The sequence below is a fragment of the Aristolochia californica genome, unplaced genomic scaffold (genome assembly GCF_029961685.1).
Source record: "Aristolochia californica isolate CCGP_79_NKW_82.1479 unplaced genomic scaffold, dmAriCali1.0.hap1 SCAF_4, whole genome shotgun sequence".
NCBI classification, from domain to species: Eukaryota; Viridiplantae; Streptophyta; class Magnoliopsida; order Piperales; family Aristolochiaceae; genus Aristolochia; species Aristolochia californica.
Window position 1 is genome coordinate 422,305 of NW_027182103.1, and position 16,214 is coordinate 438,518.

The 16,214-nt window shown below is 39.2% G+C and overlaps 2 protein-coding genes across 2 annotated transcripts; both read right to left on the reverse strand.

Moving 5' to 3' along the window:
• Nucleotides 1–1,778: 1,778 nt before the first annotated feature.
• LOC137962336 (28 kDa ribonucleoprotein, chloroplastic-like) lies at nucleotides 1,779–4,646 on the reverse strand. The gene is made up of 4 exons (XM_068809144.1): nucleotides 4,081–4,646; nucleotides 3,520–3,621; nucleotides 2,216–2,497; nucleotides 1,779–2,043 (listed from the first exon to the last, which is right to left on the reverse strand). The coding sequence occupies exons 1-4, from the start codon at nucleotides 4,549–4,551 to the stop codon at nucleotides 1,972–1,974; spliced, it is 927 nt and encodes a 308-aa protein (XP_068665245.1). The 5' UTR covers nucleotides 4,552–4,646; the 3' UTR covers nucleotides 1,779–1,971.
• A 956-nt stretch (nucleotides 4,647–5,602) lies between these two features.
• LOC137962440 (probable galactinol--sucrose galactosyltransferase 2) lies at nucleotides 5,603–11,111 on the reverse strand. Its single transcript, XM_068809309.1, has 14 exons — nucleotides 10,910–11,111; nucleotides 10,181–10,440; nucleotides 9,978–10,068; nucleotides 9,414–9,462; nucleotides 8,831–8,922; nucleotides 8,570–8,677; nucleotides 8,331–8,453; nucleotides 7,839–8,249; nucleotides 7,599–7,740; nucleotides 7,453–7,520; nucleotides 7,172–7,306; nucleotides 6,864–7,090; nucleotides 6,145–6,233; nucleotides 5,603–6,057 (listed from the first exon to the last, which is right to left on the reverse strand). Exons 1-14 carry the CDS (start codon nucleotides 11,086–11,088, stop codon nucleotides 5,764–5,766), a joined length of 2,268 nt encoding a protein of 755 aa, XP_068665410.1. The 5' UTR covers nucleotides 11,089–11,111; the 3' UTR covers nucleotides 5,603–5,763.
• Nucleotides 11,112–16,214: the final 5,103 nt, after the last annotated feature.

The following is a 16,214-nucleotide window of genomic DNA, read 5'->3' on the forward strand; positions in this document are numbered from 1 at the left end:
GCTAAGGTTAAGAGCATCTTCTATAATGTTTTTGTGTTATTTTATAGTTTTCTTATAATTTTATCATGCTAAAGTATTATATTTAAAATTTTTATTTACCCATTTATTTGTAGGTTTATCCACTTATTCCAAATACAGCAGGTCAAGGAATAAGTTCTAAGGCACTGTAGGGGGTCTGCCCCAAATTTGGGAAAGCATGGATCAACATAGGCCTTCAAAATTCTTCTATTCTATTTTTTACAAATTGACTCAAATTAGGTGACACAAAACCCAAATTTCACCACGCCAAATATCCATAATCAAAAGCACAGCTTGTGATTTTCGGAGAACGAGTTTGCTGCTGCTCCCACCGGCCACCTCCAATTACGGTGGGTATCTAAGGTAGAATTCTATTATTAAAAGGATTATTGATAAGAGAAGAAATAAAATTCATACATTTTTTTAAAAGAAAAGTTTAAACCTTTAAAAGTGTGAGATTTAGGGCTAAAAGATGGAGATTCTCATGGCACGGTAACGCGGTGGCAAGATCTTACTGACCATGGGTTCCTTTTAAGAGTATTCATTCAAGAATTTTTTTCGAGAACAGTGTGTTCATTCCTGTCGCGCGATTGATGAATTAATTTCATCTGTCCCTAAATTAATAGCAAAGAGGGAAGAAATGATCAAACAAGCGTTCAACAGCTTACCTCCTTCAATAGAAATCTGCTGCCATTGACGCATTCTATCCAACTCCAGTGAAAAAATCCGAGTAAGTGACAGACATCCATTCACGATGTGCAGGTACGAAGCGAAATTTAGAGGAAAAACCGCGACAAAAGATGGAGAAAGGCGCGCGCGCGCGCGGGAGAGAGAATTCAAGTACAGAAAACTATGGATCTTGGCAGATACCGCACAGCCGATGATTCCGGATCTTGACAACGATGGCACTTGGAAGGAGCTTTGAATGCCGGACTGTAAATGGCGCCGACTTCTCATGTTCTCCGCGAGAAGAAGGCGTGAGTCGTAATTCGTAAATGCTCCTCGGAATAACAGAATCAACTGCGACAGTAATGGTGCAGAAGTTGCTCTGATCGTTCCCGACAAATTCATTCACGATTGAAGTTTTTAAAAAATAAATATAAGTAATTTTTAATTTATTAATACCCATCAAATCTTATAATTGTACATAAAAAAATACAGTTATTCGGTATAAATAGCTAATCAATTTAAGAACATAAAGAATCTGCAAGACCCTGCCGCGCCTCGTGGGCTCTTCATTTTTGGCCCATTTGATTGTGGATGAAAAGTTTTAGATCCCAAACGCGTAACTCTTGTCATCCCTTTGGCAAGAGTGAGACATCTATGAGACGCCAACCCATTCAATCCTGCTTTGCTTTAATCATACTCCACCTACTCAAGTTGAGCTAAATTGGGATCATCACAGAGACTGTTCCCATTTGGGGTGAGCTGCAACTCACTTGTGAAGTCATTCATCTCACTTGCAGGCTAAAAATAAGAAATATAAACCAATTAAGGCAACCTTTTAGTTTTCTGCCATGATCAATCCACCTCCGTTAAGAGAAAATGATAACCCAAACTCACATGATCATGAATGATGGAGTTGAATGGTGTCCTGCAATTAAACCATTTCTGATCCACACTCAAAAGCAACAATGATTTTGAGAACTTGATTAAAAAGATAGCATCCTGTGATTTACAAGACATATGTAGGGGGCTAGAGTTCTTGGATTCAAGTAACTGAACGAGCCAAAGAAATTTTGAAGTGAGGGTGCAGTAAATTTTAAACTGGGAACCACCATTGAATAACCTTAACCTGAAAAGTGATAAAACATCTCAAAATGGATACAAACAAAACATTACCAGCTAGCCCCTATAAAAACAGACAAATCTCCCCTATTGACAGCAATAAAAATTAAAGAGAACCAACAAGTGAGAATGATGCTCCAAAAAACATAATTATGGCTTGATCATTCAGAAATCACCACCCCCACGCCTCGGTCTTTCTTCAGCCACATTCACTCTGATTGCTCTTCCGTCCAATGTCTGTGAAAAACCATAGTAAACAGAACCAAGAAATTATGAGGCATTCCAAAAAGATAGTAATGAATTCATCCACGCCTCGTCGAGAAAGGAACTAGTGAATGTCAACAGACGAAGCAGAAAATTTATCAAGCAATACACAAGACAAATAAAGTGAACTAAGTACAAGACTGACCTGTCCATCAAGTCCTTGAATCGCATCATCCAACTCAGCCTGCAAAGACATTGTCACAAAACCAAAACCACGAGATCGTCCAGTATCACGGTCATATACAACCCTCGCTTGCACCACCTTACCAAACTCACTGAATGCTTGCTCTAAACGTGCATCATTCACACTCCATGGCAGGTTTCCAACATAGAGTCTACATGATGGCTCAGATGCCCGAGGAGATCGCTCCACACGGGACCCTCTAGGAGATGCCTTGTTAACAGTGAGCAACCTGCCATTAAAATCCTGTTTTTGAGGCATGTGGAAGAGTTAATTAGCTTTCATGATAAACAAAAATTATGTAATAAATGAAATGAAAATTAAACTGCATCTGTAACAATAGCTGCTAGCGAAGGAAATTCTGGGTAGAAATATGCATGCAAACAGGTGGATGTACACACAGTGCACAGGTATGTATTCAGTCACATATATATACACTCGCAGCACCATCACTATCCTTTATAAAAAAGTAAATCATGCCTTTGAATTGCACCCCACACACAGACTGATACTATTTATCACTCTCGAGCTACTTCTTCACAATGTAAATTTTCAGTTAAAGAAAAAAAAACAGCAACAAAATCATCCAATGACAATCAATGCTACATCATAATCACCACTGAATTGTTAACCACTCTCTCTTATATGCAAAGAGAGCTGAATGTCATAGACAACTATGCAATTTAGAAAAAATTGAAAACCACAACTGCATTCTAAGATCAGAATCACTATACTATAAAACTCTATCCACAAGAATAGTAAAGCTGAATCTAGCTTGTAAAAGCTAAATCATTTCAAGATGCAGAACCAGCTGAAACTGTAGAAGCCAATGCTTTTCAGCATTGGATTAGACAAGAAAAATAAGAAAAAAGGTTCAAAAGGAAAAAGAAGGAAATACCAAACAACAAGATATCAACCAAAAAGCAAGTATTGCACTCAAGTCGTACTGCATAGCTGATACTGATAGATTGTTAAACACCATGTCAATCAAAAACTCAATGCAAATTCAGGTTTGCGTCCTTAGCTATCTACGAAACAAAATAAGGAACTCCAGCAGTCAACTATATGGGCAAAAGAAATAACAAGAAAATGCCAAATGGAGAAACTGTAAATGTTTTATAGACATAATGATGATCTGAACACTCTCAGTGATCAGACTGAATATTTTTTATTTCAATCAAGTGAAAAAGGACTACCCTCCTCACTTTTTCCAATAAAATCCACTTCCAGATACCAAAACAAATGAAAGTAAAGCTGAACAAACTTACGTATCGGTTAAACAAGTCAATAGCCTTCTCCACCTCCTCGACTGTGCTCATGGTAACAAACCCAAATCCACGACTCTGATCTGTCTCCCTGTTGTAAATAACCTACATACGGAACATAATTCTTGAATCATTGAATTCACCAATTTTTAGGATAGGTATCGCAGATCAAACCATAAATATTAACTAGGAACAGACTTATTACCAAATTAAACATACATTTGCAGCAAAAGAAGAAGCTCCTATTCAAGAACCCACTAGAATCGAAACCCATTTATCTGAGATAAACTTCATAAAGGGCCAAATTAAACTCAAGGATCGTGCCTTAAAACACTCAAATTCCTCACTCTTGCAAGTAAAATAGGAAGCTAAAACTTAAATTGCCTTCATAGTACAAGACTAATTCTCTTCATAACTGAGCAAGATTAATTTTCTTCATAGCAGAGCAAACTTCACTTCTAGATACCAAATTGCCCAAAAATACTGTACAGTAAATCACAATCAAATTACTAAGAACCATAAACTACTCAATAACACCCAAAAGCAGAACGTGAAAAATCTTACCTCGGCAACCTCAACAGTCCCAGCCTGACCAAACAACTCCGCCAGCGTGTTACCATCGGCATCATACGGAAGATTTCCCACAAAAAGCTTCGCTTCCTCGGGGGGCTCCACGAATGTCTCTTCCTCCGAAACACCCTCTTCTGAAACCTCCTCCCCCGGCTCATCGCCCTCTCCATCCCAATCCGAGACTCGAGCCTCGGGCCCTTCGTCCTCCGGCGGCTGCTCTTCCCACTCAAAATCCCCCTCCTCGACGGTGTTCTCCTCCTCCTGCTGAGCCCAGCCGGAGGTCTGAGCCACCAGTGTGACCAATGGAAGCCTCTTCCCGAGGCTGACGCACAAAGAGAGAAGAGGAGAGGGACAGGAGGAGAGGTGGGACAATTTGATAGGCTTAGAGGGGAGAGAGAGGAAAGAGTGTGGGACTTTGGGGGTGAGGAGAGTTGATAAGGATTTAAAGGCTGGAGTGGCAGCCATGGCGGAGAGAGGAGAGAGAAGTAGAAGGTTAGGGATAGAGGGATTTTAAGGAAGAGAGGGGAGAGGATAAGGGGGAGGAGAAAGGGTAGTGAAGGTGAGGGGAGGTTTGTATGAGGGGTTTATGGCGTCGAGGTTGAGGGGCGGATGGTCCAAACCGGTTTGGAGACTCGGGAGATATTTCCCGGGCAACTCGGTGAGTTGTAGGCTAGCTATCTTGCAACTCGGATGGTTGACTTGGATTTTAAGGTGGGGGACTCAGACCCATCTTGTGCTAGTCCCATTCAGACTCGATATAACACTGCTCTAAACCAAAAACAAGTTCGACTCAGTTAAACTTTGGCTCCTTCTGGGCTTTGAAATCAGCCAAAGTCGACTCAAATATCAGGGTCCGCACCACTAGAGCCCCCTGTACTACCTCCACTTAAGATCAAATTAGGTATTAATTGATTTAACATTTAACTAGGGTTGTGCCATCTTTTAGCACGGAATTTTTTTTCCGATTGATCCTTTGTAACTCCTCTGGCCTTTAGAAATTTATTTTTATTATTTTAATAAAAAATATTATTACTAATATAAACATAAAAACTATTTTTATCAATAAAAAATTAACAAAACATTAATAAAAATTTATTCAAAATAAAATTATTTTTCTATCATTTTATTTATTTTTATTTGCCAAAGATACCTCCTAAAACGTTTTCTAATGTTATTTTATTTAAAGGCATATATTATCTCACCCACCCTTTCATACATTATTTTATTTTATTTATGCTTACCCCTTTTTTAAAACTATAATCCATACCCTTATAAGGCAATAATTGTCATTAATATAATTAAAATTTTGATTTTTAATGGATTTGAATCTATCTCCTCTTGAATAATCAAAGGAATTGATTTAAGAAATTTTTAAAATATTTTAATCTAAAGGATTAATACCATATAGACCAAATTAGTGAGCAATATGATATTTCAAACAGCTTGGAAAAAGAAATTAATCAGATCAAAAGTTCAAATGGTTCTAAAGAATCTCAACTTGAGCTTGTAGTTCACTTCTTCTTATAGTTCTTTCATATATTTCATGATAAGTAATACACAAAAAGGCTTCAGAGGTTCTGACTGTCCCATATTCCCCATATCCTTGCTCTTTGTACATAAACCAGAGAAGAATACAGGTGAAATAAAACTAGAAACAATGTACTTGATGCAGACTTCTCAATAGCCCAGTATTATTTCACTTGACATGCTGCCACCCTGAAGATGAGGCATAAGTTTGAATGTTAACAGCCCATCCTCAACAGAATAACTGAGTTCAGTTTCTTCTGAATCCACCAAACAGTACTTCGGTTTCAAGCTCGAGTAGGCTCCAAAACGGCCACAACCCCGTCCCCTAATCTTTATTTTACATTCAGTAGATTCAGTCATGGAGTCAAGAGATTCGACAGCTCCCCCAGAGTTGAACATATCTATCAGTCCAATTGGTGCAAACTGAAGCTTTTGGTCATAGTCCTAGAACAACAATGAAACATTATTCAGTACTTTTGAGAACTTGATACAGAGAGATAAAAGGAGGAATTGAGTCAGAAGGTGACCAACCCTGATAGGAGAGATGGTATAAACTTCACATCCTAGAGTAGCCAATGATATTCCCACAGATCCATTCTTTGGAAGTTTAGAAAGGTGTCCTGAACACAATTGAAGATAAAAAGACATTTTCTCAGATACAGAATAGCAATTTGCTAACTCGTTTTGATTTGGTTTCTTATCGTTTCAGATTAACACAAAGGCTGGGCTTGGGTGAGTTTCAACTGACTAATAAAATCAAGACCTGGTTAATATACTCATTACTGCAAACAAACAGACAACAAACATGAACAGGTAAACAAACATATACACCTCATTAAATTACAGAAAAATTGCACCATCTAAATTTTATGGTTTAACATAATCATACACCACACATCGAATTTTAGATTCTAAAGTTTACAAACTATAAAACTATCAAGACGTCAAGCTAACTTACTGCGCAAATTTGACAACCATATAAAGTTTATAATAAGGAGTGGCGGAGAATAAAAGAACTATGTAGATTTAGTTTGTTTTTATAACGAAAATGATCCATACCAAGTTGCAAGTGAATTCCGAGGGCAAAGTTTTTGAAAAACTCAAGTAGGAACTGAGTTTTATTAAAATTGCTCAATTTGCCCACTGATCTGAGGTGGTTCAGGCAAATCGTAGTGATTTGTACCAGAATTTAGGACTGTGGCTAAGACAAGTTATTCCTTGTCTACATGAAATAAGGTTAAAAGTCCTACCTGTTTTGAATGCATATACAGCACAATCCCCTGTCCAATTTTCACCAGTCACATCTTCAAGGAATTCAACATTTGAAGGACTAACATCACAAGAAAGAAGAGACAGCTTGTGTGCTGTGGAGAGCCCTTCTTGATGCATATCTCTGCAGGGCCAGTTCCCAGCTCCTTGGCAATTAAAAACACCTATAACTCCAGAGAATTTGTTCATATTCCAAATCTTCAGAAGACTGCATTCAACCCACTACAGTTAGAATTCCCCTACCATAATATAGAAAAAAGAGAAACGAAATCACTGCCTAAAGAATCACCTTTTTCCATCCATGACTGGATCATCAAACAAACAATCTCGGGTAGGACGTCCAGCATATCTCGCCCTTAGCACTGACCCATCAGGAAGTACTAGCTTTTTGAGTATTTTAAAATCATGTTGACCTGGCTTGTCACTTGATAAAGTAAAAAGAAATACAACATCATTTTCATAATTATAGGAAAACCTGGTGGGGGGAGAGAGAGAGAGAGAGAGAGAGAGAGAGAGAGAGAGAGAGAGAGAGAGAGCAGGTAAAATAGAGTATAGCTCTTCAAAGCTTACCTTACATATACCCCACATCCACCTATTGCTCTAGCTGCTCCATGAAACTCAGCTGTGACATGATTACTCTGAGATAAAAAGGTTTTCGTAAATATCTGCAACATTAACACAAGAAAAGGCAAAACAGTACATTGTATAGAACTTACATGAAACATATCCCAATCTGGTACCACTATCTCTCCCAGAAGAAGACTATTAAATGAAACAGATGCAACATGCAAGGTCTGCAAAGTTGGCTCCCTTGGCATAAAATCCTCAGATGCTCTTGCAACAGCACTCTTCTTTGAGCTGGAGAAATTTATGCCTCATGCAAGTCAATCTTACTCAAGTCCAAACATACACTAGGAATATAGTCATATACATCTTTATATGTAAAGAAATATTACCTGAAAATGTAGTCTGAATTGTGATTCATGCAGCAAATTAAGTTATTCTCTCTGAAATTTCTAGCCACAGAGTCTTCAAGGGCTTTTTGATACTGTCTTGTTAAGGACACACGCCCTCCATAACCAGCACCAAGAGTTTCGATTAAATTCTGCACATCTACTTTGACTCCATCTACACCTTTACTAGCCAAGTAACTGTGAAGATCATTGTAGAAATCATATATTTTTGTGGGATCAATAATTCCCACACCGTATTTCTCCAAGCTATCCATGGCGACATCTCTAAGGTTGCCTACATTACCAGGAGACTGAATTGGATACTTCAGCTTAGGATTGTATTTCTTCATATGTTCAGAACTTGGAAGCACCCCACCCCAATAACCCGCCAAAGCATGCCACATGTAGACATAACTGTTAAGGCCATGAAAAACCTTGGTTATTCAGAAAGACAAGTGCTAGAAACTCTCAAAACTTGGAGTATAAAAAGCTTACTTGAGTCCATATTTCTCTTTGATAAATTTGACAAAATCATGAAGATCAGCAAACTCATTATTATCATAGTTGATGTTTTGAAACTTTTTATTCTCCTTAATGTCAACCAGTCGGCATGCAAACCTACAAAGCAAGATAGCAAAGAAGGATTTTTGTAAAGATGGAGAATGGAGATCATAATCACTAGCTGTGAAGTAGAAAATGAAACAAAAAAGGTGCAGATCAGAACAAACACTCACTGAGTCCCTTCAAGTATAGGCAGCCCTTCTCTTCCAAGTTCGTCAAATATATGTTGCCAGCCATCATCTATGATCAAAAACCTAGCAGGAGTACCTCCTTCTGACAAACTGAAAGAATATAAAAATATTTCTTTAAACTGGAAGAATATAAAACATAGTTACTAACAGAATAGCCCCTTCTAAATTAGATTATTTTTTTATGAATTCAATTGAATCAAAAGAAAAATATGACACCTAACTACAGTAGTCACAGTTTGATACCTTCGAAGACCTTCATCAATTCCTCTGGGATTTACATCAGTATAAAAAGCATCCCAAGTGCACCATCCAAACCAGTCTAAATTCCTTGGAATCTGACAGATAAAGAGAGAGTAGTGTTTTCTTCTAAAAATATTTTTTTGATAGAAAAAGGACATAAACCAGTGCCTCTTCGTATAAAAATTTATAAACAAATAAAATCTAGTAACTCTTAGATATAAAATATTGGAAAAACTAAAATAAAATTGGAACAAAATCACTTAATACATACAACTTCATTCCAAACAGGGGGTAAGGGAAGTGACAAGTGGCCACAACCACCCCAAAATGGCAGAAATCACTCTGCCCTTGTCAGACATTGAATATGGAATTTATTAGGGCGGCTGCCAGCAAATATTTCTAAGCAGACCTCTCTTAATTAAAAACAAAAAAACAAAAAACTGGACATGGTAACCCTGTCACAGAAACTTCCTGTTTCTGCTACTGAACATGCAAATATAAAAGGGCTGGTGAAATTGCAGACACCTACACAGGCGTTGGACAAGATCAAAGCATGAAAATGTAAATGACCCAAACTTCTACTTACCTTTTTCTTGTCAAGTCGGGAAAAGGTGCCTTTGTGACTTTCCAAAATCCTACATGAAAAACCAAAGAAAGATTTGTTCATAATGCTATTTTGGTAACATTACACGGTTTGACAAGACTGGAACAACTCCAACTTCCTTTTAAGGAAAACGTGAAACACCCAGGTTCATGATCCATCTCAAGATGGGATCAAGAATTTTGCAAGTATAAAAGAATCCTAGTAATTGCAGACAATGAGCCACAGAGAACGCTTTTGCCTTTCCTTTTTAATGTTGTCTACACACACACTCACACCTGTTTCTCCAGTGACACTTGAACCCATTACTTCACACACTACAAACCCCTCCATGTCAGAGGGAACACTTTTATCTATTCATTTGTTGGATATTGGTCTGGAGGTTAGTATTACCAATTATTTGAAATTTTTGGTGACATAATTGATCCACTGATGGTGTATCTTAGGTGCTTATGGTACTAACAAAAGTTATTGTTCCGCTATATATAAGTGTTAAATAGACAAAGCACTTCCAAACAGTTTAACACGTGATGTTCAATGAAAACTCACTTGACAGAATCATTCAAAAGCTCAAATGGGTTGTCTCCTGAGTTCATAAAAACTGCTTCCAGTGATTGTGTGCACTGAACATTTGGATCACCTAAAAGCAATTACATCAAGACCACTTAAGAGGCTCATTAGAATATACACAAAAATCGAAATATAGAAACAGGGTAACTCAAATATGTTGTAATAAATCAAATCCAACGAACCGCTTTCAACACAGAACTGGAGCTCATTTGTAGGACTTCCCTGCAAACTGGCTCGAAATTCCCCATCTAGCACAGGTAAGAACAGTATGTAAAAAGTGTTTTCCATGTTGGAATCAACTGGTTGTTCACCAATAGCAGAATCTTCTCTTGCTTCTAACAGCAACAACTGTGTCTCACAAGGAATTTCACTACAGGCTCTCCCAAATCGAGGTATCATCCACCAGATTTTAAATCTGAACAGACATAATAGTCTGTATCCCCTGAAAACATGCAAAAATGCAAAGCATATTAATGGCAGTTTAAACAAAATAATTAGCAATCCAGACTAAGAAAATTTACTTCAAATAATGTGAATCCTATCATCATCTAATGAAGAATCTGGAAGAAAACAAAGGGGAATAAGAGTGATAAACCATAACATATCCAGTGCTCTTGAGACTCTTTTGAGCTACGGAAAACAACATTACTTTGAAATCAGTCTAGAATGGGACATGATTTTTGTCTTGGCAATAAGTTTAGCCAGATGAGTTTGTTTGAGCTGAGCTATATTTTCTTTCATCCAAAAGCTCTCCACATCCCAACAACATGCAGACTCACAATATCCTGAAGCTTTAAAAAAAAAAAAAAAAAACTTTCCAGCTCAGCTGAGCTCCAACCGCCCATCAATACATCCAATTTTCCCAAAAAACGAAACACCCCAAAAGAAAAAAGTATCAGCTCAGCACTCACTCGAGGGATCCCAGCGTGAAAACATGACGCGAATCCGGCGTCGAGGAGGTGGCTCCAAGAAAAGCAGACCCAGAAGCTGCCGGAGACAAGACAGTATCCCGTGGCATTCCCGTGAGCACCACCTTGCCGCGCACCATCAAGCAGTCATCCTTGATAATCGGCGCCGCAGAGATCGTCATTTTCTCCTTCCGAATCACTCCCCAGATACTCAATTTATCAATCCGATGAAACGTCTGTTGCGTGTTCGAGCTTATTATAGGCCGCGGCAGAGACTTCCAAACCCCCACACGTAGCATTTTTCTACAAGGACCAGCACAGGGGCAGCATCTCCCGCTTTTCTGAGCGGCACGAGGCCGTTAAAATTTTAAATTATAAAAGTTTACTAGATTGCCCTTCGGCTGATCCGGTAGGACTTCGGAGTCGGTCCGGTTGGTACCGGATTAGAACTTAGAAGAATCTACTTTGGGTTGACCCATTAAAAATAAAAATATTTATTTTTATTTTAAAACCCCTAAAACCATCTTACTTTTTCATTTTCAAGTATTATATTTATTAAATTCGGGACTTGATATGATTATGCTCCTGTCGGTGACTCCGGCGTAGAAAAGGGGGTGTCAGAGACATTCCCGCCAAAGTCAAGGGTAGTTTGGGGAATAGACTAGCAACAGAAATCAGTACAAGTCAGTTTCTTTGAGCGGGAGTTTTGACCGGTAGTTTGGTAAAATCCAAGTGGAAACTTCCAGAAGATGAATAGGAGATTACGTGGAGGTGAGTTTGAATGACGTGGCAGTGATTAGGCGCATGCATCTGACTTCGTGCTTAACCAACAACTACTAATTTATTATGTTAATCGATAAATAATCTCGCAATTAGCGACATTAGTCTTCTAATAATGTCACGTTTCACGAGGGCCTTCTTTGAAGTCAAATTTTCACGTGGATCAACCGCCATTGGGTTTAATCGAGTTTTTTTTTTTAAGTAATAGGAGTCAAAGTTTCCCATATCTATTTTTTTATGTATTATATGAGACCTTAAGATTTCGAGATTGTTTAAGAATTTATAGTTTTTGTTTCAATTTGAGACGAGTTTAAGGACTTATATGTGCCAATACATAAAATGTAGAAAAAAATATCTTATTGACCAGAAATTTTTTGTATTTTGTGAGAATTTTCAATAAAACATTCACGACACTGATAGGGTGAGTAGATTTTATATTTATAATTGATACAAACTGTTACAGCCTAATTTCAGAGATTTACATTGATTTGATTTTTATAATACAGGAAAGAATGGAGCTTGATTAGCTCATGTAATTGACGATCAAGTGTCTATGTAAGGAAGCCCTTAAACAGGGCAGGTAATCTCAATTACCTGAGATTATGGCACAAAATCTTCAATGTTGTGATTCAGGCACAGGATCTGCAACAACCCCTCGTAAGCTAAACGTCGGATTAGGACAGACGTGTAGCTTGAATCGAAAAAATTGAAAGAGAGTCTGAGACACTTTTTGTGAAGATATCGACAACCTGTAAGTGAGAGGGCACATACTGAGTGCGAAGTTTTCCAGCAATCACAAGTTCATGAAGAAAGTGGATGTCTAACTCAACATGCTTGGCCCGCTTGTGAACAACCGGATTGGAACTCAAAAAGATGACACTTTTATTGTTACATAACAGAAGAGGCCGTTGGGGAAGAGAAACTTTGAGATCACGAAGAAGATGTGTGAGCCAAATAAGTTCAGCAGCAGTGAGGGCAAGAGCACGATATTCAGACTCACAGCTAGAACGAGAAACAGTAGGTTGCTTTTTGGCACTCCAAGAAATTAAGTTGTCTCCAAGGTAAATAGAGTAACCAGAGGTAGAGCGACGAGTGTCAGGACAACCGGCTCAATCAGCATCAGAATAAGCAACTAAAGCCCCAGGAGCAGCAGATGGACGGAAGGAGAGGCTTAAATGGAGAATACCCTTGACATACCGAAGAATGGGCTTGACAGCAAGAAAGTGGTCGTGGGCGAGTGTAGAAATTGACTGACGGAGTTGATAGCATGCACAATATCAGGGCGTGTGATGGTCAGATACTAAAGAGCACCAACAAGATAGCGATAAAGTGTAGAGTCCGAAAAAAGCTGACCATTAGACGATAGATGCTGAGAAACAACCATAGGAGTGTGAACAGGCTTGTTGTCAAGTAATTGAGCCCGAGCAAGAATGTCATGTGCATATTTCAGTTGGCTAAGAAATAGACCATCACTGGTGAGTGTAGCTTCAAGACCAAGGAAGTAACTGAGAGACCCAAATCCTTAGTAGCGAACTCAGAATGAAGTTTGCAAGTAAAGTTATCAAGAAGAGAGGAGTTGTTGCCCGTAATAATAATATCGTCAACATAGAGAAGCAAATAAATGATGCCAGAGTGCCGGTGGAAGACAAATAGTGAAGTGTCGACACAACTGTAGTAGAAACCAAGCTGAATGAGGAAGTAGCTGAAACCAAGCATTGGGTGCTTGTTTGAGGCCATAGAGAGCTTTCTGAAGCTTGCAAACATGATTATGGAAGCAAGGATTGCTATAGCCCGAAGGTTGTTCCATATATACTTGTTTAGTAAGATGACCATTGAGAAAGGCATTCTTGACATCTAGTTGACGGATAAGCAAATCGATGGGTAACAGCAAGTGATAGCACTACACTAACAGTGGTAGCTTAGATGACAGGGTTAAAAATGTCGGTATAGTCAAGACCTGGAACTTGTGTGAAACCTTTAGCCGCGAGACGGGCTTTGAGATGTTCAATTGAACTATCAGGCAAATATTTGGTCCGAAATACCCATTTAGATCCCACAATATTGGTGTGAGCAGGTCGAGGGACCAAAATCTAAGTACGATTATGCTGTAGAGCTCGAACTTCTTCATCCATAGCAGCAAGCCAGGCAAGATTCTTGGCAGTAGATTTGAACCCTTTAGGCTCAGTGGATGTCAGAAGTGTAGATAGAAGACCAGAAGATCCAGAGAAAGCAATATCGGCTGAGTGATGGGGTTTGAAAATACCAACCTTGGCGCGTGTGACCATGGGATGGGATCCCAGTGGAATAGCAGCAATAGGAGCAGTAGGAAGCAGATCAATGGAACCAGGGGGAGTAGGATCAGCGGGCGACAGAGGCGGTCCTATAGGAGAATTAGTGGCCTGTAAAAACTTATTCACGGGAACAGTACAAATAATGCACAAACGAGAGTTGGATTGAGTAATATGTCGGGAATGGGACATCAAAAGAGATGGGGGCATGATAGAAGGAGAGGAACTGGGTTCCAAAAAATTGGAAATTTGGAGAGAGGATAGTGGTTGAGCTTGGGAAGAAGTTAAGGATGGGAAATAAGTTTCATCAAACTGAGCGTGTCGAGGTGATGGGATCAAGACAATGAAAACCTTTGTACGAAGAGTTATATCCCAGAAAGAGACAAGGAAGACTACGCAAATAAAATTTATTAGGCATATAATTACGTAAACATGAATAAACAAGACAACCAAAATGATGAAATTTTTTATAATTTGGAGAAAAACGATAAAGAATTTCAAAAGGGGACTTACATCCGAGAAGTGGTGTGGGCAAGCGGTTGAGGATGTAGGCGACAGTGCTAAAGGCATCTACCTAGAAGCGAGGTGAAATGTAGGAAAGGAAAAGCAGAGCCAAACCAGTTTCAGTTATATGACAGTGTTTTTGTTCAGCGCGACCGTTTTGGCTAGGGGTGTATGGACACGATAGTTGATGATGAATTCCAAAAGTACGAAGGTGGTGTTTAAAACGAGTACTCGTAATTTCGACACCACCATCACTTTGAAAATTTTTTATACGACCAGAGTGTTAGTTTTCCACAAATTTTTGAAATTGAAGAAAGGTATCATAGAAATCAAATTTTCAATTTCAAAGATAAAGCCAAGTAAAGCGAGAATGATCATCAATAAACAAAACATAGTAAACAAACCTCAAATTTGATGTTACAGATGAAGGACCCATATATCGCAATGAATTAAATTTAACACATGAGACGCCTTTTTTCATTGCGAAAATAAGGTAAACGATGACTTTTAGAAAGTTGACATGTATCACATAATTTATAAGATGACAATAAAGAAGTAAGATAAAGCTGTTTTTTTATTTAATAAAGAAAAAACCGAATGATGAACATGTCCTAAACGAGCATGCCATAAATCATATAAAGCATGAAGAGATTTATTTTTGAGAACGGAAATAAAGGCGGAATTTCCACGTTCTAGCACATATAGGCCTCCATCACGTTTACCGGTTGCTGCTACCTTTCCCGTTTGGCGATTTTGAACAATGAAAAATCATTAGTAAATGTAACGGATAAAGGAAAGTCATTCATTAATTTACTAATAGACAAAAAAAAATTAGCAAGATGGGGAATAACCAAAACATCTAACAATTTAAGATCTGGTGAAGGAGAGAAGTGACCGGTATGAGTAATAGGTAAAGACGCACCATTCCCTACAATTACATGATCCTTACCCATGTAGGTGACAGATTGATCCAGGGAGGAGTGAGTCGGGGTCATGTGGATCGAGGCCCTTGTGTCTACGAACCAGTCCGAAGGTCTATTTTCGGACATAGAGCAAGCAGAATTGAAGGCTTCAGCGAGGTGCGCTGAAGAACCGTGCCGAGCGTAGCATTGCCGACAGCGATAGTGACCCTCCAGGAGACAGATTTGGCATCGCGGTGGTTGGCGATCGTGGTTGGAGGTCGAACGGCCTTGGCCGGAATCGCCGCTCTAGCCCTGGCTATGGCCGTGGTTGGAGAAGGTGCTCTGGCTGTGATTAGAATGGCCGCCATGGTTGTTTTTGCGGCCACGTTTCTGGCGAGAAGATCCACCGGGGTGTTGAGAAGGGGCTCGATTTGTGGTAAAGGCAGCGGTGGAGGTCACCGTCGCCGGAGGCTCGATGGATTTCTGGAAAATTTCGAAGCTTTCGGCACGGGACACAATGTCGAAAAAATAGGGGAGGGGATTTTGGGTCATTTGGGCGGAGGAGAAGCCCGAGAACTCCGAACCTAGACCTCTGAGGAACCAATGAGCCTTGCCTTGAATGCACGAGCGTATACCATCACCGAGCGATTTTCGTTTTTCATTAATTGCAGATCATCTTTGAGACGAATTTCGCGAGCTTTGGAGCGATGGTTGAAGGTGGTCTCCAAGGCAAGCCATACCGCATGGGATGTGGAGAGGTCAACGGTTTCGACCATTGCTTCTTCGGACAGAGAGGAGAGAAGCAGACTGAGGAGACGCTAGTCGTTTGATTTC